At 40.2% G+C, this 26,079-nt stretch overlaps 2 protein-coding genes across 2 annotated transcripts in view; one reads left to right on the forward strand and one right to left on the reverse strand.

Annotated features, from left to right (window-relative positions):
• The first annotated feature begins 30 nt into the window (after positions 1 to 30).
• PEX3 (peroxisomal biogenesis factor 3) lies at positions 31 to 20,112 on the forward strand. The gene is made up of 12 exons (XM_058021555.1): positions 31 to 151; positions 7,225 to 7,356; positions 8,670 to 8,751; positions 12,627 to 12,670; positions 13,770 to 13,894; positions 15,208 to 15,274; positions 15,373 to 15,427; positions 15,696 to 15,852; positions 16,720 to 16,790; positions 17,595 to 17,717; positions 18,853 to 18,949; positions 19,313 to 20,112. The coding sequence occupies exons 1-12, from the start codon at positions 79 to 81 to the stop codon at positions 19,394 to 19,396; spliced, it is 1,110 nt and encodes a 369-aa protein (XP_057877538.1). The 5' UTR covers positions 31 to 78; the 3' UTR covers positions 19,397 to 20,112.
• FUCA2 (alpha-L-fucosidase 2) overlaps positions 19,310 to 26,079 on the reverse strand; it is a 12,043-nt gene continuing 5,273 nt past the window's right edge. The window contains 4 exon segments of the mRNA XM_058021554.1: positions 19,310 to 21,408; positions 22,726 to 22,834; positions 23,979 to 24,169; positions 25,498 to 25,708. Of these exon segments, the coding sequence (XP_057877537.1) occupies positions 21,268 to 21,408; positions 22,726 to 22,834; positions 23,979 to 24,169; positions 25,498 to 25,708 (652 nt within the window). The 3' untranslated portion in view covers positions 19,310 to 21,267.

The raw sequence follows: 26,079 nt of genomic DNA on the forward strand, positions 1-26,079 counted from the left end.
CGCCGTCGCCTCCGCCCCTTCCGCCGCCGCCGCGGGGACCCGAGGGGCGGCCGCGCCGGGGCGGGCCAGGCTCGCAGGATGCTCCGGTCGCTCTGGAGTTTCCTTAAGCGGCACAAGAAGAAATGCCTGGTCCTTGGCACCTTCCTTGGCGGTGAGTGCCCGGTCGGGGGGCGGGCGCGGTGATCCGGGGGAAAGGCGGTGCCGGCCCTGGGGCCTCCCCGCGGGGCTCCCGCCGGAGCGGCCCCTCGGAGCTGGCGCTGGGCCCCGCGCCGGCTGGAGGGCTCTGGGGACACCGGAGTGCTCCCGTCCGCCCCCAGAGAGCCCGCAGGACTTTCCCCCGAGGCTGGGAGGGAACCTGCGCGCCGTCCCTTAAGCCCTACGGGACGGGAAGGAGCTCGGGTTGCCCAGGCGCTCGCACCGCAGGTGGTGGCGTTACTTTGAAACAATATTGAAGCGCGCAAAGCGTGGGTGACACTGGTGTTGTTTTGGGGATGGAGGCTGAAAACCTCCACTTTTCATATGTCATTTGTGTGTTGAGGTGAATTGTGAAATATCACAGACTCAATTAGGTTGGAAAGAAGGTCAAGGAGTCCAACCTTTGACTGAACACCACCTTGGCAGTTAGACCATGGCACTCAGTGCCACATCCAGTCTTCCCTTAAACACCTCCAGGGACGGCGACTCCACCACCTCCCTGGGCAGCCCATTCCAATGTCTTATCCCTAATGGCATACCTGAACCTCCCCTGGCACACTGTGTGCTCCTGTTCTGTCACTTGTTACCTGGGAGAAAAGACCGACCCCACCTGGCTACAATTTCCTTTCAGGTATTTGTAGAGAGTGATAAGGCTCCCCCTGAGCCTGCTTTTCTCCAGACTAAACACCCCCAACCAGCCACTCTTTACAGGACCGTGTGCTGCAGACTCTTCACCAGCTTTGTTGCCCTTCTCTGGACAAATATACATCAGTTGCAGACACAAAACTTTCACAGAGAGGATTTGCATTAGTTATTCAAGCAATTTCTCCCTTAAGGCTCTTGTAGAACCTGTAGGGTGGTTATGGTCTAGTAAGCTCCACCTTCTGTTGAAGTTATTTTTGGTTTGTTTTTAGCTGGAAGTAGATTTAAAAGAGCACATTGGGTCTGTCTCTCTGTTTAATGATGAAGTGCATAGCTGTGCAGCTGGAGATTAGATGCTCCTCAAAAGGCACAGCCAAGTCTTTGTGCACTCAGTGTTCAGATGTTCTTATACCCAGTGTAAATGACACAGAACTGGAACTTGCCTGAACAGGTGAATGTTCTGAGGGCTACAGGGCTTTTATAGTACATTTTGTCATATATTCAGGTGAAGTCCCCTGTGAAGGTGAATTGCATTTACTTCTGGCTTGCCGTGGTTCTTGTGTCATCTGCGTTCTTTCATCATTAATTCCTTCTGGGGTTTTCCAAAGAGTGCCAATTAATCCATGATAACAGGCTGGGTGATGGTTACTGCCGTACTGATCAGGCTGCTCCTCCAGCTCACCCCCTCACCTGCAAGTTTGGTGGCTCTGTGAGTGCAGAGCTGTCATGTTTACCACCACACTTGCAGCCCACCGTGTTCAGTAAACAGATTTGCTTTCACACACCAGGCTGTCGCCTGGAAGATGTTCTCTCTCCTTCAGCTGTCTGTGTGAGAGTGGTGGAATAGTAAAAAATCACTTCTCCCAGTTTCAACAACTAAACATGGATCAGTTCCCAAGTGGGAAAGCAGGTATCTGGGAACTTGGGGCTCTCATAGTCTGAAATCTTAAATTCCTCATGCATGAGCAGCCTTCTGCCAGCCTGCAAACCAAGCTAGCATAACTGAGTTTGCAGTTTTTTTCCTTATCATTGGTGTTGTTTATATACAGCTCAGTGTCCCTTTCACTAAAATGCTACTCACTGAAATGTGCTTAAACTAATAATTATGGCCCAAATTAATGTAAACTATGCTATCATTTTCTGCAGCATGGATCAATTATCTGTTTCTTCAGGCCATGTAGTATTTGAGGACTGTAGAGAATTGCTTTTTATGCATTTGAGACTGAAGTAAATCTGGGTTTCCACAAGCAGGTGAGCACCATTAGCTGCCACCAGCAGCAGCTTTGCACCATGTGTTTTAAGGGAGGCAGGGAGATGGAGTGAATTACTGCAGAGTGCTGCTTTACAGCTGTTCAGCAGCTGAACCTTGAGTGCTTTGGTCATCTCCATAGGTATGGGTCAGATCTTGAAAAAACCCCACAAGCTACAGCAATGCCCCCACCAGTGAATCAGAACTCTGAGATCTGTGGTGGACTCTCCAAAAAGTACTGCTGAATCTTGAAGGATGGAATGCAGCCTCACATACTGCTTTTAAACAAAGAATATTTGGAAGTGGCTGAATGATTTAAGGGAAGTATCCAAATCTGCTGCCTTAATAGCAGGGCCTGGAATCTACATTTCTCTGGTGTTTTTTTGAGAGCTACAGGTGCATATTCTGGGAAGGAGGGTGTAGCAAGGAAAATGGGACATTACAAAATTTAGTGATTTTGAGTCCTTAACTGGCACATGGTCAGAGATTAATGTGAATATTTAATGATTCATTAGACAATACAGAAGAGTTTCTACATTATTACTGATACAGTATTGTATCAGTGTTGTGTTACTGAATTACTGCACCAAAATCAGAGTTGATTGTTAGCTTTTTCTCTCTTTACTGAAGTGGATTCCATGTGTGTTATCAGTGGCTGTCATTCTTCATACAATTTCTTTCAATCTCAACACTACAGCAGATTTTACTACTTATGAAGATACAAATCTCATTAAATAAGAGCTCAAATTGAGGGAAAAAGCAACTGAAAAATGTGTAACTCCCCCTTAACCACAGAGTGTGGTTGAGAGGGCCTCACCTTAGCAAAGACCCTGTACAAACCATTTCTTCAGAAGTTTTTTTCTTTGACAATATAAAATACATTGCATACTGAAAAGACTTAAATCTCTTCTTGCCAGCAAAATCTAGTGGTCTGTGATCTAACCCACTAGAAATATGGAAAGTGGAGAGATACAGAGCATGATGGAGCTGCAAGGACGCATTAGGTTCAGGTCTTTATTGGATAGTTGATTAAAGTAGTTTTTATTTCTCAGCATTCAAGGTAGATTTCAGTAGGTATTGCAAAATGATTCACCATTGAAATTCTGTTGCTACAGTGGAAGAACAAGCTCAGGGTGTGTCTGGAATGTATGGTCCTGATTTCAGTGGTTCATTAATTATTGCTGAATTTAATCTGTTGCAACCTTTGGCCTGCAGAAAAAGCATTTCAGTTCAGAAATCTCTCTACTTAGCAGAGAAAGTTGGCTTGGTTTGTGAGTAAGCACAGGGGCATTAAGTATGCTCTGGTGAGACTCAGTGTTACCCAGAGAATGAGGCTTTAGTACCTGCATGTTTAAAAGATGGTTCCATAACAGGACAATTTTATGTGCCTTGATGCATGGCTTGCTTGAACATAAGGATAAACCACAACTTATGGAGCTGTTTGTGTTCTGGACGAAGATTAACTCTATCCCAGCCAAATCCAGCACAGACAGCCAGTGCACATGTAAATATGTTTCACTTCTAGATCAGTTGTAAAACAGGATCAGTTGTAGTTTGAGATCCTTACTGAGGTTCCTGTTCTTGAAGCATCTGACTTCAGGTGATGGGGTTTTTTTATCAGTCATCTGTTTCTGAACCCTCCAAATCAGATGTGTTGAGACTATAGTATTTTCTGTAGTTCATATTTTGATGAAGATAGAAAAAAGTTTCTGTAGGCATTATCTCCTGCACAGCCTCACTATTTCTGAATTTTCTTAATTCCTGGTTTTGTGTGAAACATATGGGAAGATTCAGCATGAAACTTCACCTGTACAACAGTTTAGCTCATTAGACATGAATATATCTTGCTGCTGTAACTTTTTGCAGACCTCCTATCCTATACTGAGCAGCAAAACTAAGTTATATTAGTTATTATAAAAAGCTTATATTGGCTTTGCATGTTTATAGCAAGAGACTTTCAAAATGTCAGCTTAGTTTTTTTACAGGTTTGTTAGCTGACTTGACATCATGGCAGTTTTAGGATGTGGCTTTCTCTGGTCCTGCTTCCAACTCCACATGATGATTTCATGTGATGCATTCATTCTGGACTTAGAGTCTGTATCATTGTCAAGTCCTCTGAATTAATGCAACAAATTAATATAGATACACATGGCTGTCCTGAAGAAAAATGCAAGCCAAGCCCCCAGATGGCCGTCCTTGAAATGTCTCGTAAGCCAGAGACTGGCAGAGGCTCCACTGCTGTTCTCAGGAGTGAGTGCAGTGGGCAAAAGTTCATTGTCACAGCTGAGACTTGAGTTTCACAAGTGACTGCTGTGTCCTCCGGGCCACTTGTAAGGTACTTACTTACACTTACAAGCCCTGCAGCTGGTGACAGAGGGAGCCTGCTGCTGGCAGCCATACCTCAAGCTTACTGCTGTTTGCTGGGTTTGCTTCAGGTGGGTGAGTGGGAGGGTGGTGCTCAGCAGCTTTTCCTTTGGTTAACTTGTAATGCATCACTCTCCAGAGAAGAGGATAATCCTGGATCAAGCACCATCTGTTAACAGTGGTCAAAGTTAATACTTTAGTACAGGGAAGGGAGGGAGAAACAATGTTGTATTGTATTGTTGTGTTGTATTGTGTAAACGATGTGTTGCGTTGTTCTGGACAAGTGTTTTTATGTGGAGACTCCTTGTTAAACCTGAGTGAGAGCGACTTTGTACCCTCCCAGGCCGCAGCAGCTCTGAGTACGGAGTGGGCACACAGCCCTGACAATCCAGTGTTAGGCAATTCCTGCTGTCTCAGTCTCAGAGCTGCTGCTCCTGTGCATCCCTCCAGGCACACACATGATTCTTCTTGAACTGATTGCATGACTGTATGACACTCATGTCTGTCTGCATTCAGGAAATCTTGTGTTTCTGTGTGTGTGAGTGGCTCTGTGGTGCTTTAGTTGCCAGCTGGGAAGCACCCTGGGGTCCATAGCACCTACATCCTCTGGAAGCAACACTTGGATTTGAGATAAATAGGCTCTACTTATGACTTTTCTGCTACAAAACCTGAAGTTAAAAGGATTTATTTTGGGGTGTAGGGAAAGTAAACAAAAGTAGTAATTTGGACAAATGACTATATGTTAATGTAATGTGAAAAACGTAGTGGGGTAAAATGATTGAGAAAATCTTGTGTTCAAGAATTGATCAGTAATGCTACAAAATTGTTTCTATTTCAATATGTTAGCTGAAAAAAACCTGTCAGTAACCTGACAGTTGTATTCTAAATAGATATCTTTGGCAGGAATTGGTAACATTTTAGATTAAAATAATCTTGATTGTGAAGTCTCATTTTTGATTAACAATTAATTGGTGGAATTGCATTTTTTGTACATGGACCCATAATATTAAAGTTTGCATCTAATGAAGTGAGTATTTCATGTGGCAGATGGGCAGTCTAGTCTGCCCAAAGGCTGAAGTGAGGGAGAGACTTACCCATTTCTATTTTATGAGGCTTTTGGGAAATGGAAGTGACTGTGCTTGTTCCAGACTGGTCTGGCTTGTTGTTGCCTGTGAGAAAACATAATGCCAGTATTAAATAGCTGGATTTTCTTACAACTATGGAGCACAAAGTGACAAGGCTTTTCAAACACTGATAATAGTTTTGGGGAGTATTTTGGAAGGTTTTAATTACCTAAAAAATGTAGCTGAATTCAAAACCTTAGGAAGTTTGGGGTTTTTTATGGTGCTTGTGTGTTTGGTTTTGGTTGGGTTTTTTTTTTGGGGGGGGGGAGGGTTGTTTGTTTTTTTTAGTTTTTGTAGATTTGGTTTATAAAATTAGTTTTGAAACTTTCAGCTTTCAGCAACTGTTAGATGCCTCGTTTGTTCCAATATTGGCTTCACAATTGCACTTTGAAGACAACTTTGTGTTTACAACTTTAGAAAGTACTTTGAGAAAAAAAAATTAAAAATACTTGGTTTGTTACTTGCATTTCTTCTGTGTGCTGTTACTGACCTGGCAGATGTGGAGCTGGCTGTCTGTAGAGGAGCTTCAGTAATTTAAGTATTAGTCCACACAGACAGCAGATTATTGTACTTCTACTGTTGTCTTTTTTCGCATGGGTTTGTTCCTCCCTTGTCTCTGTGCCCCCTCCAAATCTTTCATGAGAGAACCCTGGTTACACACCCAAGTAGGAACCTGCTGCTGCCAGTGCATACAGGAGGCAGCAGATGAGCCTGACACATGGTAGGTGCTGTAAGAAGGCCTGGGTGGAGGGGCAGCAGTTAATGGAAAGCAGCTTACAGTGGGCCAAGGTGCTGAGGATAAGCCTGGAAGGTGTAGTGGCATCTTGAGAAATGGCTTAGGAAAGGGGGCAGAGATGAGGCAAGATGGGAAGAGGGCTGTGGGCAGCCTGGATGGATATCTGAAGCCCTGGTGGTGTGGGACAAGCAGTTGGGAGAATCTTCACAGGGGTGGATGTTGGAAGAGATGAAAATGCAAAACAAAGATTTTTGATGCGTCTTAATGGAAATGAAGATTCCTAGTGAGAGTGGTGAGGGATGGTCAGACTCTCAAGAGTGTGACTGGAAAGTAGGAATGGTCTGTGCCTGTGTGAACAGGCACAGTCAAGCCCCATTGAAAATCAGGCTCTTCCTACAGAAGTTTCAGGACCAAATGAAGGAAGTGTTGATCCTATAACATTTTTCTCATTTGTGATCTTTAGTACTTGAATTTTATTTCTAACTTCTACTAATTTTAGAAATATATATTTTTAAATATTTTCATTTTCATCCATCTCTAGACCTGTGCATTTCTGTTTGCTTTATCTCTTTTTTTTCCTTACCCTACATTGTTTCTCTATTTTGTTTCAGTCTCTTCAGTACTAGTTGTTCACATTGCAGTAGTACCAAAAATGTCTTCTATGAATGGCAAGATACCTCTTCTCAGGAAAGTTTCTTCTCCTGATTCAAGTCATAATCCATGACATTTTAATTAATTTTGAAAACATTCTTTCTGAGTATTGCTTTGCCAATAATTATTAAAGTACTCAAGACCCCCATATCAAAAAAAACCCCAAACCACTATGCACCCTTATGCTTTAAAAACAAATAAAGGGGTTAAAGGACCTTTCTCACTTTTTAAAAGCTTTTTCTAATATGACTGTTTCTCTGTAGGAGTCTATTTACTGGGAAAATATGGGCAGAAGAAAATCAGAGAAATCCAGGAGCGAGAGGCAGCTGAGTACATTGCCCAGGCACGAAGGCAGTACCATTTTGAGAGTAATCAGAGGACTTGCAATATGACAGGTAAGGAAAAGAAGTAGCTACTGGTTTAGATAAGGGGGAGGTGTTTGGGGATTTATGCTACATATTGTCAGGATGGAAGAGGAATAAGAAATGTAGGTAAATTCAAAATCTTAATTAAATACTGGTACAAAATAGAGTTGTTTTGCAGATAAAGAGTCTGAAGAGTAGAGGACTAAAGGGAATTTAGGGGGCATCTGAACCCTTACCATCAATAAATCTACAAGTATACATGCAGGTTACAATTTTTTGGACCAGGACCCTTTTGCCTTAAACTGCATGTGGTACTGAGGTGTGAAACAGCATTTAGATTCAAACAATACTGACTTTACAACAGGATTTTGTTATTCATTATATCACGTTGTTAGTAAGCTGCATGGAGAGCATGGTGGGCAATTTTTAATAAGAAGCACATCAGCCATCAGAGTGTGAAGGTTCCTGTCTAGCTGGAGTGCAAAAAGAAAAAGTACTTTTTCTTACAGCACCAGTCTTAGGATTTTTGGAAAGGTGATGACAGAGAAGAATTTTAACAAATTCCTCATCACTGTAAATACAGGCCATTCAAAACTATTTTTATTAAACAAACTAGGCAGTATTTTCTTATTCTGTCTAAATTTGTAATGGCTTCTTGGGTGGCTGTAAGTCCAACCTGTTTACCCTGACCAATTGGTATTTTATTTTCATCTTTTCCATTTTGTACTGCTGAGAGTGATCTTACTGCAAGGATTAGGTTTTTCTTTGCCCTTCTTTGTGCAAAATCTTATGTTTGGCAGCATGCATTCCTGACAAGATTTTTCATACTTTGTTCTTAGTATTTATCATGTTTTCCATCTCCTGTTCCTGTCAAGTAGACATTATTCTGAAATGAAAAGATTTTTTTCCCACTGGCTTTCTGTCATTCATAACATACCTTTCTCCACTTCTCTTGCTAGAAAAAACAAACCTCAGATCTTTTTCTTCTCACTGGGAGAAATGCAGCAGTGAAGGTTTTTGCCATATTTTCTTCTGGGGCGTTGGAGGCATGTATGTGCAGGATGTGGATACACATCTGCAGCTGAGCCAGTAAAACCACATGGTCACATAAGGGCAGCATTGTGCCCCAGCTCCTGAGAGGCACACAGGTTATTGCCCTTCTGAGTACTTCCTGGGCTTCCTGTTTTGCTTCTCCTCCCAGCTTTGCCTGTTGAGCCCTGGGATGTGCATCCCATAGCAGCTATTGAGTGTGAGCTGAGGATGGGTTTATAATGTGGGGTTTTTTTGTTGTGTTGTTGATGTTAACAGGATTTGTTGTTTGGTTTTTTTCCTTTTAATAACAGTACTGTCAATGCTTCCAACACTGAGGGATGCCTTAATGCATCAGTTAAACTCTGAGAGTCTCACATCTCTTCTTAAAAATAGGTAAGACTGTCTTAAGTGAGTTGAACTCCACTTGTTTTGATGACAAGTTTTTTTCAATTTATATCATGTAGAGAGTATGCAGAATTTTGGTTTAGTGTCCCATTGAATCATTAGTCTAAAGGTGTTTTGAAATCACTGTGTAAATATTTTGTCATGTTACATGTATTTTGATAAGTATGGCATTTTCCAAAAATTACAGGAAATAATACTTTCTTTAATGTGCTGCAGTGAGAGCCATGTTTTTTGTTGAAATGGTTATAAAATAGGTAGATAAAAGTACTTGGAGGATCTAGTTCTCTCTTAAACAGAACAGAATATTATGATAGAGTATGACTGAGTTGTTGATGTTGTGTTTGTAAAATGTTTATGTAATCTTACCAAGTTCAGACATGAGTAGTAGTGGAAAGTATCCAAGATGAGATTGCAAATGCATGTAAGTGATGAAAAGTAATTTTTTTAAAATTTATTTTTGAAGTTGAACAAATAGGGACATGTCATACATTAACAGAAATGCTTCTTTGTCAACAAACACCTTGGAATTCCTTGCAACTGCAGGGACAAATAGCCTGTTTTTAAATACATAAAGTACATAACAGCATATCTTAAACCTAAATTGCTTGGCATATGGCACAGAGTAAGAGTGTTATGTAGGCAATTAACCACAGGATTTCTGACCCACTGTAGACTGTCTTACTAGTTTACCTCCAGCTAGTTTATTTATACAGCTATAACTTCAGCTGTCCAGCATTTAACAGGTTACCTATTCAGTCACTGCTTTTTTCAGTCCAAAAACTTCCACAACAGAGCAGCCTGATTTAAAGGGGGAATTGCAGCCTGAATGTTTTTATAATAAACTCTGGGTATTTGCAACTGTTACTGAATATTATTTACCCCAAACAACAAGAAATCGGGAAAAGTTAATTTTAATGGAATAAATGTATTTATCATAACAAAAGTCTTATTCGATGAAAAAATTAAACTGAGTGAACAAAAGAGCTTGTGGGTCACCAGATATGTCATCTGAACTGTGCAGCAAATAGTCTGCAACACTTTGTAATCCTTTGTTCAGTGGTGAAGACAAATAGTACCTTAGTTTGTTCTCTGTAACAAGCAACCTTTTATCAAGATACACCTCCTGTCTCTAAATTATTTGACCAGTTGAAACAGCATAGGGGTACATTGCTGCACCTCTGAGTTCCAACAATCCTACTGAAAACAGAGATAGGCTTTTTCATTGTTAGTGATATGCACTTACAAAAACAAAAAAAAAAAAAATAATGCTTGCTACATGCAACATTCTGTAAGCATGGATGGCCATTTAGAGTGGAATTTGTGTCTTAATGCTTCTTATTTTACTAACACTGAGGAAGTTTTAACTGCATGCTTGAAAGTTTTGAACTAAAATGTAGGGAAGGGGTTGTGAAGGCACAAATCATGGAATCAGTCATCAAAGCTCACTCCACTTTGAAGTGATTCTTTGAAGAAGCTCTGCTATGCATGGAGATATCGATTTCTTTGCTTTCCACTTCCATTTGAGATCAACCAAACAGCTCCAGATCCCTGAGTGCTGCTGTTGACTATACAAAAGAGCAGACACGGAGATTTACCTTTCTTTCATGTCCCTGAAAATGTATAGTTTTCTCACATAATCTGTGTTGTGGCTTAACATGTTATGGATCTGTGTTATCATATGTTACACATCATATTATACTTTAGGTAATATCCTTTAACTTAAAATCCACTCATTTCCTTAAGTTTGAGGTGGCCAGTGGTACACTGGGGGTGTAAGGAAGCTGAAGTTTTCAGACCTTCAGAGAAATTTTTGAAGAGGTATCAGCACCCAAGACCACAGATGTTCTTGCTTGATCTGTCCTCCTCTTTTTAAAGCCCAGTGATTGGATGAGATAAGGTGAAGTCCCTCCTTCTGCAGCCTTGCAGATGTTGCACATCTTCAGCACTTAGCTTTATTCCAAACCTCTGGTTTCTGTCTGCATTGCTCTTTCCTTCCATAGTGAGAACAGCCTTCCAAATAAATAATTATGAAGTAAAAGTTGAGTTTTGCGTAGCAGCTGAGTCTTAGTAAATTGCAGGAGATGAATTGCAGGAGATGAAAAATTAATTTCCACTGTTAGGCTTAATACTTGCAGACTTTAACTGTTATCTGGTTGCTGCCTTGTGCTGTAAGGAGAAGCTCTGTAAGCTCTAGAAAATGTTTTGATATAGTGTGTGCAAGTGTGGTTGGCTGGTGATGTATTGGCTTCTCTACATCTCTTCATTCTGCATGAAGAACTTAGCCCTGATAAGTAGCTTTGAGTCCCATTATATGTTTTATGTATAGAAATACTACAGTATTTTTTTTATAAAGTTCTTCCTTTGTTTTGTTTCAGCAAAGCTTTAAGAACTTGCTGTAGTAGCTTGCAGTTAATTTTGTAATTTTTTGTAATTTTTAAAAAAATTTTTGTAATTTTTTGTAAAAAGCTTCATTTTGTAAAACCTGAAAAAGCTGTTTTAGAAGGGCAGAATGAGTTTGAACTAGAAACATTTCCTCTCTGTTAGTTTCTCATAGAGAAGTGGGTTGACAGGGCCAGCTCTGAGGCATTCCATTGGACTGACTGGAATCCTGTTTGGTTTCTGAAAGCTTCTTTCTGTGAGATAAGCTTTGCAAAGTAGCTTGCAACAAATATGTGAATTGGTTATGTTTGCCATGGATCCATGTATCTCTTTCAGCTACTGTTTATTTAATCTGTCTCTTTAGTTTTCAGAGTTGTAGACTTAATAGTTTATTGTATCAGTTTATTTCTATTATTTGTTAGTGGTGAAAGTAAAAAAAAATTATATATGTAAGTAATAGAATGTTCAAACTAATGCCAAAGTGCACATGTTGTGCCTGTAAGGAGAAATGATTTCTGGTGAGAAGTGCTGAGGTTTGGGTGTTTTTTTAATAAACTGGGTTACTGTAAAGTATAGGTTAATTTGAACTCTTGGCTCTAAATACTTTAGTGTTAATTCTGATCCTAAGAAATTACCAAATGTTTCCCTAAGTGACTTTTACAATATCTGTCCTCCACAATAGACATACAGCAGCCATTCTTTACTGACAGTGCTTAACAGGTGAGAATGGCTGGTGAAAATTTTGGGTGGTTAGCTTGCTCTTATTGCTGCTACTGCTGCTGTATTGCTAAGATTACCTCTGAATAGTAGTTGTAAATAGGCAATGTACTTCAGGCAGTTCAGGTGTATCCATGCAATCTACAGTCCTGCTTTGTTGACTGCAGAATATAAACTTCTAGGAACTGGTCAGTCAAAAGAATGAACACGCCTCAATGCAAGAAAAAAGATCAACATGTGTTGGTGTGGATGGTGCAAGACTTCTTTTCCATAGATGATTGTGATCTCTTTGGTTTTGATGATCATACATGAATTAAAAGACATCAGGCAATGGTAAATCTTGCAGGAGAGTAGGACAGTGAAATTCTGATCCTGCATTTATTACACACAGAAAGTCCTGCTGAACTGAGTCAACATTAAATACAGAGAGTCAAGGGCCCAGAAAAGACCACTTTGTACCATCAGTGGCTTTTTCTGACTGCATACTGTAGTAACTCAAAACTGATCATGTAAGTGTGTAATTGACATTACTAAATGCTGCATTTATACATTAATGTTTGAATATCTTTTCTGTGCCTTTATAGTGTGCTGTTTATATACTGCTTTCTTGAACGAGGCCTTTCTTGAATGAGATATAGACTTGGGTATGATTTGAGTAATTATGGTAGCTAAATAAGTTTGCCTTAAAGCACTACTATGTCATTTTCCATACTTGTTAATTTCCAAGTAAATACAATTCTTAATATTTCCATTTATTTTTCCCATAGGCCAGCAAACAAGTTAGAAATCTGGGAGGATTTAAAGATAATAAGTAAGTGGAAATCAAAGATTATGTCTGCATAATTATTTAGTGTAGGTTTATAATCTCTTTCACACCATTTAAAACAAACTTTACACTGGGTTGTTTCAGTAGATATGAAGACAGTGTAACACACACAGCAAACCTCCTCTCTGTCCCTGCACCCCCAAAGGCTTTTCATGAAGGAACTTTTCCTAGCTCCATGGGAAGTTAGAAGTTCAGAGACCAAGATGAAGAATTCTGTTGGCCTTCCTGCTACTCTACTCAATAAAATTTTGTGAGACCTTTCTGTGTCATTACAATAAAATAAAACTAGTTTCAGAAATTCTATGCTGAATGTAGTGGAAATTCAATCAAAAATGTAGGTTAGCCTTTACATGGCCAGCAGTTCCCTCTTTTTGAGCCTTTTAGAGAGAACCACTATAGCAGTGGTCATGAAGCCTTTGGATCATCTTATTTATTGGCTGATGGAAGCAGTGGAAGGGGAAAAAAAAGTAAACTCAGATAATTATGCAGTGAAATTCTACCATTACTTCTTTGCTTCCTTTTCGTCTTTTCTCCTTTTCATAACACCTTTACAGATCCTACTTTTGTTCTGACTCCTTTCTTCCCTTCTGCTATTCCCTGCTTCTTCTACACACCCTCATTGCCACTGGTAACTGATGCTCATTTTAATTTTCCTTCTTCAGATCTTAGCTGCTCCTGTCTTAGGTAACTCTGACAAGCTGCAAGTTGTGTCTAGATTGCATGATGAGGGCTAATATATAAACTGTGTATTTCCTGGCCTAATGAAGAAAGATGTTTTGACACTAAACATTTTGTTTCTTGAACAACTTGTGATTTTTATTTTCTCAGAAATAGCTTTGTTAATGTTTTGTGTAACTTTGTGTAATGCGTAAAGTGATATTAACGTAGGACTTTAAATGGGACACTTCAGCTGTAGATCCAGCACGTTAGACTTGTGATTATCTTGGGTCTGTGTTGTGAAAACATGTTGTGAAAACGAGTGAGAGAAATGTGACTGCATATTTAAAAGCAATCAGCACTTCTGAGTCTTGGGGAGCACTGTCTGCCCTTGGCTCACCCTTGTTTCCCTGTGCTGTGTTGCCAGGTTTCACCCGCAGCATCGTGGCTGTGTACAGCACCTGCATGCTGGTGGTTCTCCTGCGGGTGCAGCTGAACATCATCGGCGGCTACATCTACCTGGATAACGCCGCGCTCGGCAAGAACGGCACCGTAAGTGTCTTGCTTGGGGTCACAGGGAGGCCTTGCGCTCCCTTGGAAGGGAAAGGATTGCTTGGTGAGATGAGTGGGGTGTAGTTCAGGACTACTGCAATGAAAACAAGGCTCCTTGCAAGGGGGGGGTATGTGGGAGCATTACTGGCAGTGCGATATATTGATGTCCTTAATAGCATCTAAATTTGGATGATGTGGTGATACTGTTGCTTACCTGAATACCAGCAATATTGGAGAATGCCTTTTGTCTGCATTTGTCTTGCCTGAAGAGGGCTGCTCTCTATCTAAATGCCAACATGCAATTATCTTTGCTTTTTTTTGGTGAAATGGTAATACTATATGAATGATTCAAGATATGTAAGCAAATGTATATAATAATATTAGGTCTTCCTAGTACATACATTAATTTCTCCACTTAAATTTTTCTGAGATTGAAGAAGAAAAATGTTGTCTTTGAAATTTTGACTGTTTGGTTTTGCTCCGAAAGATCATCTACATAAATGTCTGTTGGTGGGGTCAAGCAAGGTAGAAGATCTGGTTTTTGTTGATATAGTGTATCACTGCTCAGTAAAAATAGATCACTCCCACAGTAAGCAAGTACCCATTGTAGAGAGTGGGACCTGCAAATTGCTGGGTGGCTCATCTAAAAATAATGGATACAAGCTGATTAGTTCTCATCTGCCCCCCTGTGATAGCTCCTGCTGAGAGTCAAGGAACAGCATGTCAATGCAGGATGGAGAAGAGCTTTCAATAGGAAGGCCAGAGTTGACTGAGGTAGTGCTTCATTTTGTAAAACCTGAAAAAGCTGTTTTAGAAGGGCAGAATGAGTTTGAACTAGAAACATTTCCCCTCTGTTAGTTTCTCATAGAGAAGTGGGTTGACAGGGCCAACTCTGAGGCATTCCATTGGACTGACTGGAATCCTGTCTTGGTCTCTGAAAGCTTCTTTCTGTCAGATAAGCTTTTAATAGATTTCAGCATAAATAACTTACTCCACTAGATTTAATTTCTGGGGTGCTGGAGAGTCTAGTTTCACTTGCAATGCAGGTTTTTAAGAGAGTTTCCTTTAGGTGAATGAAAAGTGAAAGATTTTTCTGTGCCACTGAAGATGGAAGAGAAATCTGTCTAGGTTTGAAGAAAAGAATGCCAGAAGACTTATGACACATACAGGGGTTGCTGGGTAGGAAGAGTCAGTACAAAGTTGAAGAGAGTGGGGCAATCTGTTTGCTGAAGAGTATTACAAAGATTAAGGATATTATTTTTGCATTTTCTACTGTTGACATGTTACAGAACTGTTGGTTGTTTCCCCCACAGACACCACTAGCACCCCCTGAAGTCCAGCAGCAATATTTATCAAGCATTCAGCACCTTTTGGGAGATGGTATGCTGCTTATTAAGAGCTAACTACACTTAGAAAATTCTGCTTTTTTTTGGGACTTGAACAAATCATTAGAATAATTTTTACTTTCTTACTTCTAGGACTGACTGAGTTAATAACTATTGTTAAACAAGCTGTGCATAAAGTTTTTGGAAGGTAAGAGCCTGTATTACTTTGTGGTTAGCTTTTAAGTTTTATTGTGATGACTGTTCCCAAAATAAAGAGTTTTGTAAGAATTAGGGGGAAACAAAAGCAGGCATATTGACTTTTTCAAAACAATGTTTTTATTAGAGCAGGCTGTGTCTGCCAGTGCAAACCCACGTAGCTGATTGGAAAATTGTTACTTGTAAACATGTTATTGGTAGAAAGAGGAAGCAGCATTACTCATTTTTTCAATCAAAACTGTAGTCTTTTTCCTTTCCAGTATTTCCCTTAAGCAGACCCTGTCTCTTCTGGAACTGGAACAGAAACTTAAAGATATCAGGGAAGTAGTGGAACATAAAGATTCGGATCAGATTGCGTCTTATTCTCCCTTATGTCATTATCTGATGCCAGATGAAGAAAACCCTTTGGCTAGCCAGGTACTTGATTCAGTTCCTTTCACCTTTTTTCGTTCTGCTTTTTTTGGGGAAGGAAGGGTGCATAACAGTCCTCTAGTGCACCATGGCATCTGTGTCTTTAATAAATGGTGAAGCCTCTTCCGTCATAAATCAAATGTCCTTATCTCTTTAATCCAGGCACAGTTATATTTTCTTCAGATTTGATAGAAAACAAGTGTCACCCTCAGAATGTCAGCTTTGTGCTCAGAAATGCAGCCCAGTTACTGCCTTTAGGCTGTGAAAGAAGCTGTGACACAGCACAGCGTAACTCAGCCCTGAGATAAATTGTGTCATCCACAATTGTGTACTGGCAATATTCATGGAGTGTTGGGGCATCTTGGCTGGTGCTCAAGAGAATGGTGTGCTGGACTCCTCTGGGCTGAAAAATGAACAGGAGTCAAGAGAAAGGTGTATCTAATCTCAGTTGCAACACTAATTTCTTGAATTTTGTGAAGGTGTTTGTCTCCATCCACACCACGGGCTGGAGAAAACTCATTCTGCACTTGGTGTTACAGTGGTGTAATGAGGAAACCTGGGCTTCAGCATGTGCCTACATGCACTTATTGCTTTAACTTTATCTGATACGCAGGGATGATTTCAGTATTGAAGGTCAGAATTGGAAAAATTACTTCCTCAAACAGTCTGGTATTTCCTGCTAGTATTGTTTTTAGTTAAAACCCTACAGTGACCATTTAAAACACAAATTATAAAGAATCTCATTTACAACAATAATTTCTTTTATATTTGACTTGTACATTCTACTTAATACCACAGTACTCAACTTTCCTATTTCTGCTCTTCTGGTTGCTGATGGCACTTGCTAATGGTGTCTGTCTTTGGTTTTTCTAGGCCTGTGGACTCACAGAAAGAGACATTGCTACAATTAAATTATTGAATGAAACTAGAGATATGCTAGAAAGGTATAGAGAAATATGCTATATTCACATTAAACTCCTCAAAACTTTTGTTTATGTAAGAAAATTACTTCCTTACGAAAAGCTGACAACTTTTCATTTGAGAAATGTGACCATTCTGCATTAAATTTTTCTATTTATCAGTTGTAGGCTGGGATTATTAAAATTTGTGAGCTCTGAAACTTTTAAAGAAATAATGCTGCCTTAATGAGATACCCAGAATGTCCTTGGCAATCAGATCTATTATCTCTTCCTTACCCACTCTGTAGTAATGTAGGAACAGAGAAGTACTTCTCTTCTGCTAAAGCAGGGTAAATTGAGAGTAATTGTATTGGATTTACTTGCTTTGATGAAGTGAACACCAGTTTTGGCTTATCGGAATTTATTTTTAAGGCATGCTTTTGAGGGTGGTTGTAGGTGCCCATTTACCAGAGAGCTGGTTAAAGTGAGGCTCCTATGATAAACATAGGATATGAGGGAATTGAGGCAAATGTCAAACTATTCTTACAGTTTGGCTGCTAGGGATGTGGGGCACTTCAAGGTTAAATCCCTTCTATGTTATTACTTAGTAAGGAATAGAAGTGAGGAATGCTTCAGGTTTATCTGGGTTTTAGTAATCTTAGGGCAGAGTTCAGGTTGTTGAGGGAGCTGGTGTTTCATGAGGTGGCAATGCTAGTGGCATTTGTCTGGCTCACACATCACCTGTGAGGGGAGGTACACCTATAGCACTGAACACTTGTAGGGCTTTTTAGTTTGAAAAAAATTAAACCTAGGAATAAAATCTTCTTTTGTATTATTCTTTCTTCTTAGTCCAGACTTCAGTACAGTTTTGAGCACATGTTTAAATAGAGGATTCAGTCGGCTGCTGGACAATATGGCAGAATTTTTTAGACCTACTGAAAAAGACCTTTCTCAAAACAGCTCTGTAAATAGGTAAATATTTTCTTTTGTTGTGGTTCTCATGTCAGCAATGCTTTGGCTTCATAGTAAATTCCAAAAAGGCTCTTGATTTTCCTGCCTTCTTGGAGTTCTTGTGCTGGAAATATTGTTCTGCTTCTTGCTCTTCAAAGAGCACTGGGTTCTCCTCACTTTGGCCAAGTAGGCAGCTAGGAGGATTCATGTTTCCTCCCTCCCTAGAATTAGGTGACGTTCTTTCCCACCATTACTTGCACACCTAGAAGTAGAGATCAGACGACCTGTGCCCACGTCTTGCCTGGCTACAGGCAGGCTGTCTTTGGGCTGGAGAGGGTTCTCCTTGTGCTGGTGACTCCTGACAGATGTGCCCAGTGAGGCTGGGAGAAGGAGAGCCCTTCCCCACCCTCCCCTTTGGAGCTCCAAGCACCCCAGCCTCCATCAGTTCCTGTGGCTCCCAAGGAAGGGGGGTGGGCAGTGCCCTGATCATCCAGTGACAGGGAGCCAAAGCTGCCATGGAGCTTTAGGTTTCACTGGTATGCAGATAAAATGCAGTTACATGTAGGATTTTCTACATCCTCCTAGAAGAATGTCTAAAAATAGCTTTTAATCTGAAGCCAACTTGAGTTTTAAGCAGTGTGGTGAGAGCATTACAAATCCTTGAAATAATCTTTCTCAAATATTAAAATTAAAACCTGGAATGATAACTGGGTTTATGTATGTTTATTGTAGTAACTTGGCTTTCAGAAAGTTATGTTTTAATTTAAATATATACTATTTACATCACTTAAAATACCCCAGAGTCTGTAGTTTGGCTATCTGCCTAAGTCTGGTTTAGTTTGAAATAATGTGAAATTGTAGACAGGCACTTCCATGAACTGTCTACTTACATACATGCAAAGACTCTGACTAAACCATAATATTCTTGCATGAGAAGCAAGTGTGAAACTGTAATAGGAATGTGGACTGGAATTGAATTGGTACTTCTCTATATTAAAGGAAAACCTTGTTATGGAGAAAAATCCCTTCATCCATACATTTTAGTTTGCAGTCTTTCAATTCTTACTTTTTAAGTGTAATTACTTAGAATTATATAATCACAGTTTAGTGGCTTCATCTGTGTCTGAGCGAGTCAGTATTTTTTGTTCTTTCCTAGTCTTTCCAGTGTCAGTCTTCCTTTAGCCAAGATAATTCCAATAATAAATGGACAGATCCATTCAGTATGCAGTGAAACACCCAGTCACTTTGTTCAGGTAAGAATCTGCCTTATTTACAGTATCCCAAGTAAAATCTTGAAATTAATGTTGTGTATTTATTCTTAATAATTGTTCAATTCAGTGACTTAAATAAATTGAAAACAGTTGCTATAACAAACTTTTTGTCAATTTGTATCTTCCAAAAATACACTGTTTTTCTATAACTTTCTTCTGCTGAACTGCGCAGAAGCACAGACTTCTGGCCTTGGTTCTACTTGCAGGTCTGCTCCTAAAGCAAGAAGTTTGAGTTGTGCCTGTGGGAGTGCCAGGTGCTTTTCTTAGGAATTCTGTACTGCAGTACAGGCAGAATAGTGGGGAATGTGTTTGATTAAGGAAGTTTATTTTATACATTTCTTCCAGGACCTGTTGATGATGGAACAAGTGAAAGATTTTGCTGCTAACGTTTATGAAGCTTTTAGTACCCCTCAGCAACTAGAGAAATGACCTGCACATTTTTACAAATGGATGGTGTATTTCTAACAATTCCCTGGTGACTACTGATGAGACTTGGGTTAATTTTATAATGGTGTAGGAGTGGCAGACCAGCAGAAAGAGCACTCTGAGGAAAGTGGGAGTGAGCCCACATTTTCTTCTAACTGAATTACACTTCACCCATTAAAAATATTCTTGTTGAAAGAAACATGGTAAATGAAGACTTTTCTATTTAAAAAGTGGTTAAACTCTTCTGTAATTCATTGGATTATTTTTTATTGCATCTAAAAGGCATCTGGTGGCAGTATTACAGCAAGTTACTAAAAACCCATTTTTTTGCCCGGGGTGTGTAAGTTTGGGGAAGAACTAATGATAGTCATCTAAGAATAGCACAGAGCAGCAGAATGAAGTAATGCTTTTTTCTTCTTCTTCCCCCAGATTTTTCTTTCTATAAAGTAAATCTTTTTTCCCTTAACTTTACAAATCTTGTTCCAAAGTCTCTCATTCTTCAGAAAGCCTTTGCCAATGGATGCATGTTCCCCTCGAACAAGCTGGGGGTCTGCTCTCTCTGTTACTTAATACTAAAGGAATGTGGTTTTTTAGACATACTCTTGTTTATGCTGTTCAAACAGCTACACTGTACACATTACCTTGTAAATATTTTATCTTAATTTGTATTAATTTTGAGCCCAATTGTCTGTATTGTAATAAAATATTTTAATGTACAATTTATGTGTGTATTAACATTACTAGGAAAGAGAATAACCTGACTGGCCAGTCAACTCAAAATCCTGGCAGAGTTGAAAGAATAAATTTAACTTATACAGTACTTAATTTGCACTCACAAACATTACTCAGGGAAAATAAATCTTCAGTCTCTACATTGAAACAGAAATAATTTATGGTTTTTATTGTCCTTTATCTCCTCCTCTTTGCAAGCTTCACCTTGTATGTCTATCCCTACAAATCATGACACATGATGAGTTTGGAAATTTTTCAAGTTGGATGCAGTCTACTCTCTGCTTAAAATGTTGTCTCTTTGCCAGAGTTGAAGATCCTTAGCAACTCCTGATTATTTCTCTTTTTCAAGAGTTAGTCACTGAAGTATATATTTTGTTTAATAGTCCACAGAAGGCACCCTGGTAACAGTGTATAAACAAAGGGTGTAAGCAAGGGACAAGTTTTACCCATGTAAAATCATACAAAATATCAAAAACCCAACCCTCTCCCAGTTCACCTGTGTGCCAATAATGGATGGAGTTACTCAATAATAGGAACATGTAAAATTAATGACTTCTATGCTGAGAAATTATGATGTACATATGCATTGCCTGTATGCATTTATGATTAATTTCTAACCTTTACAGGCCTGTTCTTGCAAACATTACCTTATTCAGCTGAAACTGCCAGCTACTACTAGCTAAACACACCTGGAAAAAGAATATTTTTTCTCTAAAACTGTCAGATTTTACTGTGCACTTTTGTGGAAGGTAAATTTCTTGCATTAAAGAGGGTGTACCACTGAGTTATGTGCATTTGAACACCAGCTTGAGCTTTATTCCTTCTTTTGTCTCTGAAAGTCTAGTGCCTGTTTCCCCCCACCTCATTCTTCACATAACTTGGCCAGAAACTGACTAAACCAAGTGTAGAGGTAGCTGCTCAATATTTCACACAAATTCAGAGAACCAAACTGTGTGCAAAGGATCAATTATCTAGTGCTAGACTTTGTGAGGTTTGTTCCATTCCATCCTTTCATAACATCCCACTTTTCATAAAAAAAGTGAATTTATTGGTCTTTCTCAGTCAATCAAGTTTAAAACCAGTGATAAGAAAGAGCAAAGCATCAGCACTCCGTGCTAGCCAGGGCTCCAGCAGAGTATGGCTCAGTCTACATCAGTCAGTTGTAAGGTCCAGCCCCACTGACATGGCATTTGCTGAGGAGTCAATTGAGGTAGAGCAATAACCATTCCCTTTTCTCCCAGGGCAACCCATTTCAGCAGTTCCCTGTATCCAGCCAGCTTCACCTAAAATAGAAACACACACTATAGTTAGAACAGTGCCTTCCCAAAGTACATATAAGTGCAATATTGACAAAGTAATTATTGATCCATAGCTACCTTACTCACCAAGTATCCTAAAAATGCCACTTACTAACCAAATGAGTGATAATTATTAAAGGTAATGGGAAAACATTTGCAAGTAGATATGCAAGTAAAAAAGCTACTCATGTTGGGTCTTGAGAAGGACTTAGGGCTGTAGAAAGTGAATAAACACCTTTGGGAAGCATTTGGAGTAGGATTTAGGTCTAAGCAGAGATCTAGCAGCTACAGTACAGAGCTTTGCATTCCCTGTTTCCAAACTGCCTGCTTCCCATGGTGAAACTTGTAGTCTTGAAAGAGCATGACTGTTTCTTACAGAGGGAAGCCAGGTATCTCAGAGAAAGCTAAGAACCACAAATAGGTTGATTTGTTGATAGGTAAGCTGTCACTTACACCAGCTGGTGACCTGCTGGAGTGGCTGCAGACCAGTCTCTCTGCTGAAGATAGTACTTTCTAGTGCACACAGAGTCTACCTGCCCCCCTAACATTCCAGAGGTATCTCCATCACTTCTGAAATTACTCTTTCTCCCCTATCACAGAGCTGTCTTGGCACCAATCAGACTACTTTCATATGGAACTAGACCAGAAGGGGCAGTCCGAAACATTCCTAATGCATTTCAGCAGCTAATGGACATGCAGTGCATGAGACCAGAGCAGAGCTAAACCAAAGTGAATCTCCCTTAAATGCACAGAGTTGATACCAACTTCTGCTTCCATTGGGTTACTTGCTACTTGCCAGTGTAGGTGTGGCATCACTGACCTCCACTTGGTATAAGATGCACATCTAGAGTAACACTGATTGCTCTTCAGCCTCCCTGGGCAACAAAAACCTCTGTGTACATCCCCTTCCTGCAAGGCTTTGACTTCAAAAGCTGCACCACTACAGCAACTCCAGTATCACCAAAGTCATGAGGACAGCTGCTTCTAAAGAAAAGCTGTCTTTATGCTGAGTTAGGAGTCTACACAGGAAACAGGAGGGGTGGCCCAGTTTTTTCCCCTGCTCCTTGGCCTCTGTGATTCTTAGTTTGCAAGCTAAAACATATCCCAGCGACATCTCAGTCTAAGAAACGTCCCACTGAGAGGACTACGACAAGGAGGTCCCAGAAAGAAAACAAACATTTGGCTGGGTCTCTTCCAAAGTACTCTGTCCCAAGAGCTATGCATTCCCAAAGATGCCAGAAACTTTAATAAACAACATAGAACATGACACATCCTAGAAGGAGGGGAGGGACTCTCTTTTACCTGTGTTTCTCCAGGCTTAGCCCGTGGCTCACCAAGTTCCAAAATCCCAGAGACTGGCCAGTTAAGGAAGATAGCGTTGACATTCCCTTCTTTAGGGGTGAAAGTGTACCTGGTTGGAAATGGAGACCAAAAGGGCTTTGTCAGCTTTTCCCAGGAAATCTTTAGAAGTGATAAATAAGAGTGCTTTCAAGACTGGAAAAATGGATTAGAAAGGTCAGGATTTATTACATTTTCACACACATAACCACCTGGCCCTTTAATAATGTGCTGTTCCTTGAAAATTTTTTTCAACATACTAGAGGTAATGAAAACTATTAAAGAACTGAATTCAGAGGTGAACATCTGTTGTAACTTTAGCACAGTGTATCAACTCAGCCATAGGAAGGAAGGAGATACTTGCAGGATGGGGAATCATTAACAGATAACTGTAGGTTATATTCAGAAAGACATGGTAACTCCCATCTATACACCAACATGCAGACTAAAAGAATTTAAAAATAGTATGGGCAACAGAGTTTCCACTTTGCGTAGCTAGTTTTTAAAATTCCTATTTTCATCACTATGCCATTGGAAATCTTGTGGCATACCCCTGAAACATTCCTCCCTCCTTCCTATTTAGTTACAGTTTTTTATTGCTCTTGAAAGGGATTTTACTTAACAGTCAACAGTTGAGCATCTCCAGGCTAAAGCCAGATGGCCAAATCTTGCTGGGAATGGGAATAAAAACATCCACTGAGACAAGAGGGCTAAGACCAAAACCCTGATGGATCATGAAGATGTTAGAGAAGCTACAAGTAACAAGGGCGGAGGGGAGGCCAGAGACTGACTGTATTTAGCAACCAAATAATTGCTGTTATCTTCCCACTTTCTAAACTCCAAGTGACATTGAGTATTCCTTTGTTCAGATAAACACTTCATAACAATCTTGTATTTCCAGATTTTTTTTCATTTCTGTTGCCCACTAGAAGCAAATAGAATTACCTAATAGATTAGCCTACACCAAGAAGCAAAAGATGACCACAGAAATGCTTGCAGCTTTCCTTTCAGCCTCAGCATCATCCCAAAACTAGTCTCTACCTACAGCTTTATAAACATTTTAGATGCAGTTGCTTACACTAAAAAAGGCATTAATTCCTTCACCACATACAAACTAAGACGGTGATTTCTGTAGCATCAAGTCCTTAGGGATTTCAAAGCTTCACATAACATTGGTGCTGCTTTCCAGAGCCTGCATTTTAGCTCAGCAGACTTACCAGACTCCAGGGGTGACAGTGTCGTTCTGTGCTCTCCATGGCTTTGTTCCATAGATGGCCTCTCCGTTGACCTGCAGCCAAGAGCCCACCTGCCTCAGGCGCTCCTCAAACACAACAGCGATGCGACCGTCGTGGGTGGGCCCGATATTCATCAGGAGGTTTCCTCCACAAGACACTGTTTCTACAAGTTGCTGAAGTGTTTTTAAACACACAGAGCACATGGTTATGAGTAATGAAATCACATATTTGCAGTACTTTCTAAAGTCTGCTGTACTGCTTCAGAATGATAAACCACGAGTTATGCTAATGCTGCATGCAGTGGCATGGGAGTTCATCCCAAAAGTTAATACAAAACTTAAGCTCTCATAAAACAAAGCTCTACTGTCAATTTTTACATCCAAAACCAGCCCCAAATACCTTCTTGTGCCAATATGTCTGCCTGAATCTACATTAGAATCAGATCCTGCAACTCTTTATCATTTCAGCTTCTGCAAAAATGTATTGAGGGTTTTACTAATAGGACAGATGTCTTCTCTGCACCAGAGTAGAACAAGGTGAATAGTTGCTACTTCATCTTTATTGAATCTTAGAAAAGCAACTTCGTCCTTCCTCCTGTTTGATGCTTTTCCTATTTTATAGAAACATCTGTAAAACACAAGGAAGCGTCCTACACAGCCTACAAAATTTGTGTTCACATCCACACTGCCCTCCAGAGATCATGGACTGAGATGCATAAGTCTGAGAAACAGACAGCTGCACACATGCTGCTGAATTAATTCGAACCTTCTGCCTCTGAAAAGAGGTAACTTCAATTTCAAATTGTCTTTTGTGAGGACCGCACTAGAAACAGCAACAATATTAAGCAACAGCAACAACCTTTCCCTTACTAGCTGAAGTTTGCAACTGAATGCATTATTCTGGAAGACAGATCAGTTTTCCTAAGATTCAGATCTTTTTTAATACCTCAGCCTCGTAAGAGAATCAATGTTTTAACAACATCAGCAGTCTGCTTTTGGTAGTGTTTATCTGTATGTTCTGTAAGGAAAGTTTCTCTCTACAAAGTAAAACTACTGCTGAGTCATAAACTGTTTCTATCTGTAGAAAGGGGGAAAGATGTCGCCTTCCAGCAGGAGTTCCTAGACAGGAGCTGTGAAACTGAAACTCTTTGCTTCCCATCAGTTACCAGAGAAACTTAGACAAAAAGGTAATTATGAGACTGTCCAGAGCAGTCCTTGGCCAGTTACTCACAGGGAAAACAGCTTCTAAGAAACTGACTGAATTTCTACTAGAAATTCATTCTATAGAAACAGCTAAGAGAAAGGTTAAGAATTACATGGGTTTTCCATCCTGCCAGCGTTAAGGCTGGAAATTAACAATATTATTTATTGTTTCATGGATTCACTATTGAATTAAAATCATCTTATCCATAAAAAAAGATGCACAATCGATATGTTAAACAGCACAGTGTAGCAATCAGGAGAGAGAGCGGGGAGCGGCAGCAGCTGCTGTGGCCGTGTACCTTGAGCAAGTCCTCGATGGGGAGGTAGTCCCGCAGCCGCGCGTCCCGGCGGTAGCCCCAGGAGCCGCGGTCGATGGTCATGCAGTTCTCCCACTTGCGGGGCAGGAGGCGCCCGGGGTTGAAGCGGTCGCTGCACGTGTAGAAGCCGCCATGGGCACAGATGCTGCCCGCTCCCCAGCGGTCATTGGTCACCACTGTGTCCCGCACCGGGCTGGGAACAGAGGAGTTTTATTATTTTTATTCCATGAAACGCGGTCACAGCCAGTGTAATCCCTTCCCACGCGCATCCCTCCCAGGAACTAACATTTTGGATGACTTCTGTACTATTAATTTATTACAATAAGATTAAGTGCAACGTCAGGAATTCTATTCTCATGCTTTGCTAATAAAAGGTCCAGATCAGAATTTCTTAGGGAAATAAGTTCCAGACTTTAACAGGAGCTCTGCCAGAAATCCCTCTGCACTTCATATCCGCTGCCAGATGTTCAGCCTGTGATGACAACAATGTACTCATATTCTCAAATTGTCCTGCTATCCTGTGTTTCTGTGCAACAGCAAATATTTAGGGAAGAGTGTGATTAA

Source organism: Melospiza georgiana, chromosome 3, assembly GCF_028018845.1.
Source record: "Melospiza georgiana isolate bMelGeo1 chromosome 3, bMelGeo1.pri, whole genome shotgun sequence".
Lineage (NCBI taxonomy): Eukaryota > Metazoa > Chordata > Aves > Passeriformes > Passerellidae > Melospiza > Melospiza georgiana.

What these genes read in the sequence shown, in the direction of transcription:
- PEX3 (XM_058021555.1), top strand. Translation starts at nt 79, where the DNA reads ATGCTCCGGTCGCTCTGGAGTTTCCTTAAGCGGCACAAGAAGAAATGC. An exon ending in CGCTCGGCAAGAACGGCACC is followed by an intron (nt 13,895 to 15,207) that starts GTAAGTGTCTTG and finishes TTTCCCCCACAG; the next exon opens with ACACCACTAGCACCCCCTGA. An exon ending in AAAACCCTTTGGCTAGCCAG is followed by an intron (nt 15,853 to 16,719) that starts GTACTTGATTCA and finishes TGGTTTTTCTAG; the next exon opens with GCCTGTGGACTCACAGAAAG.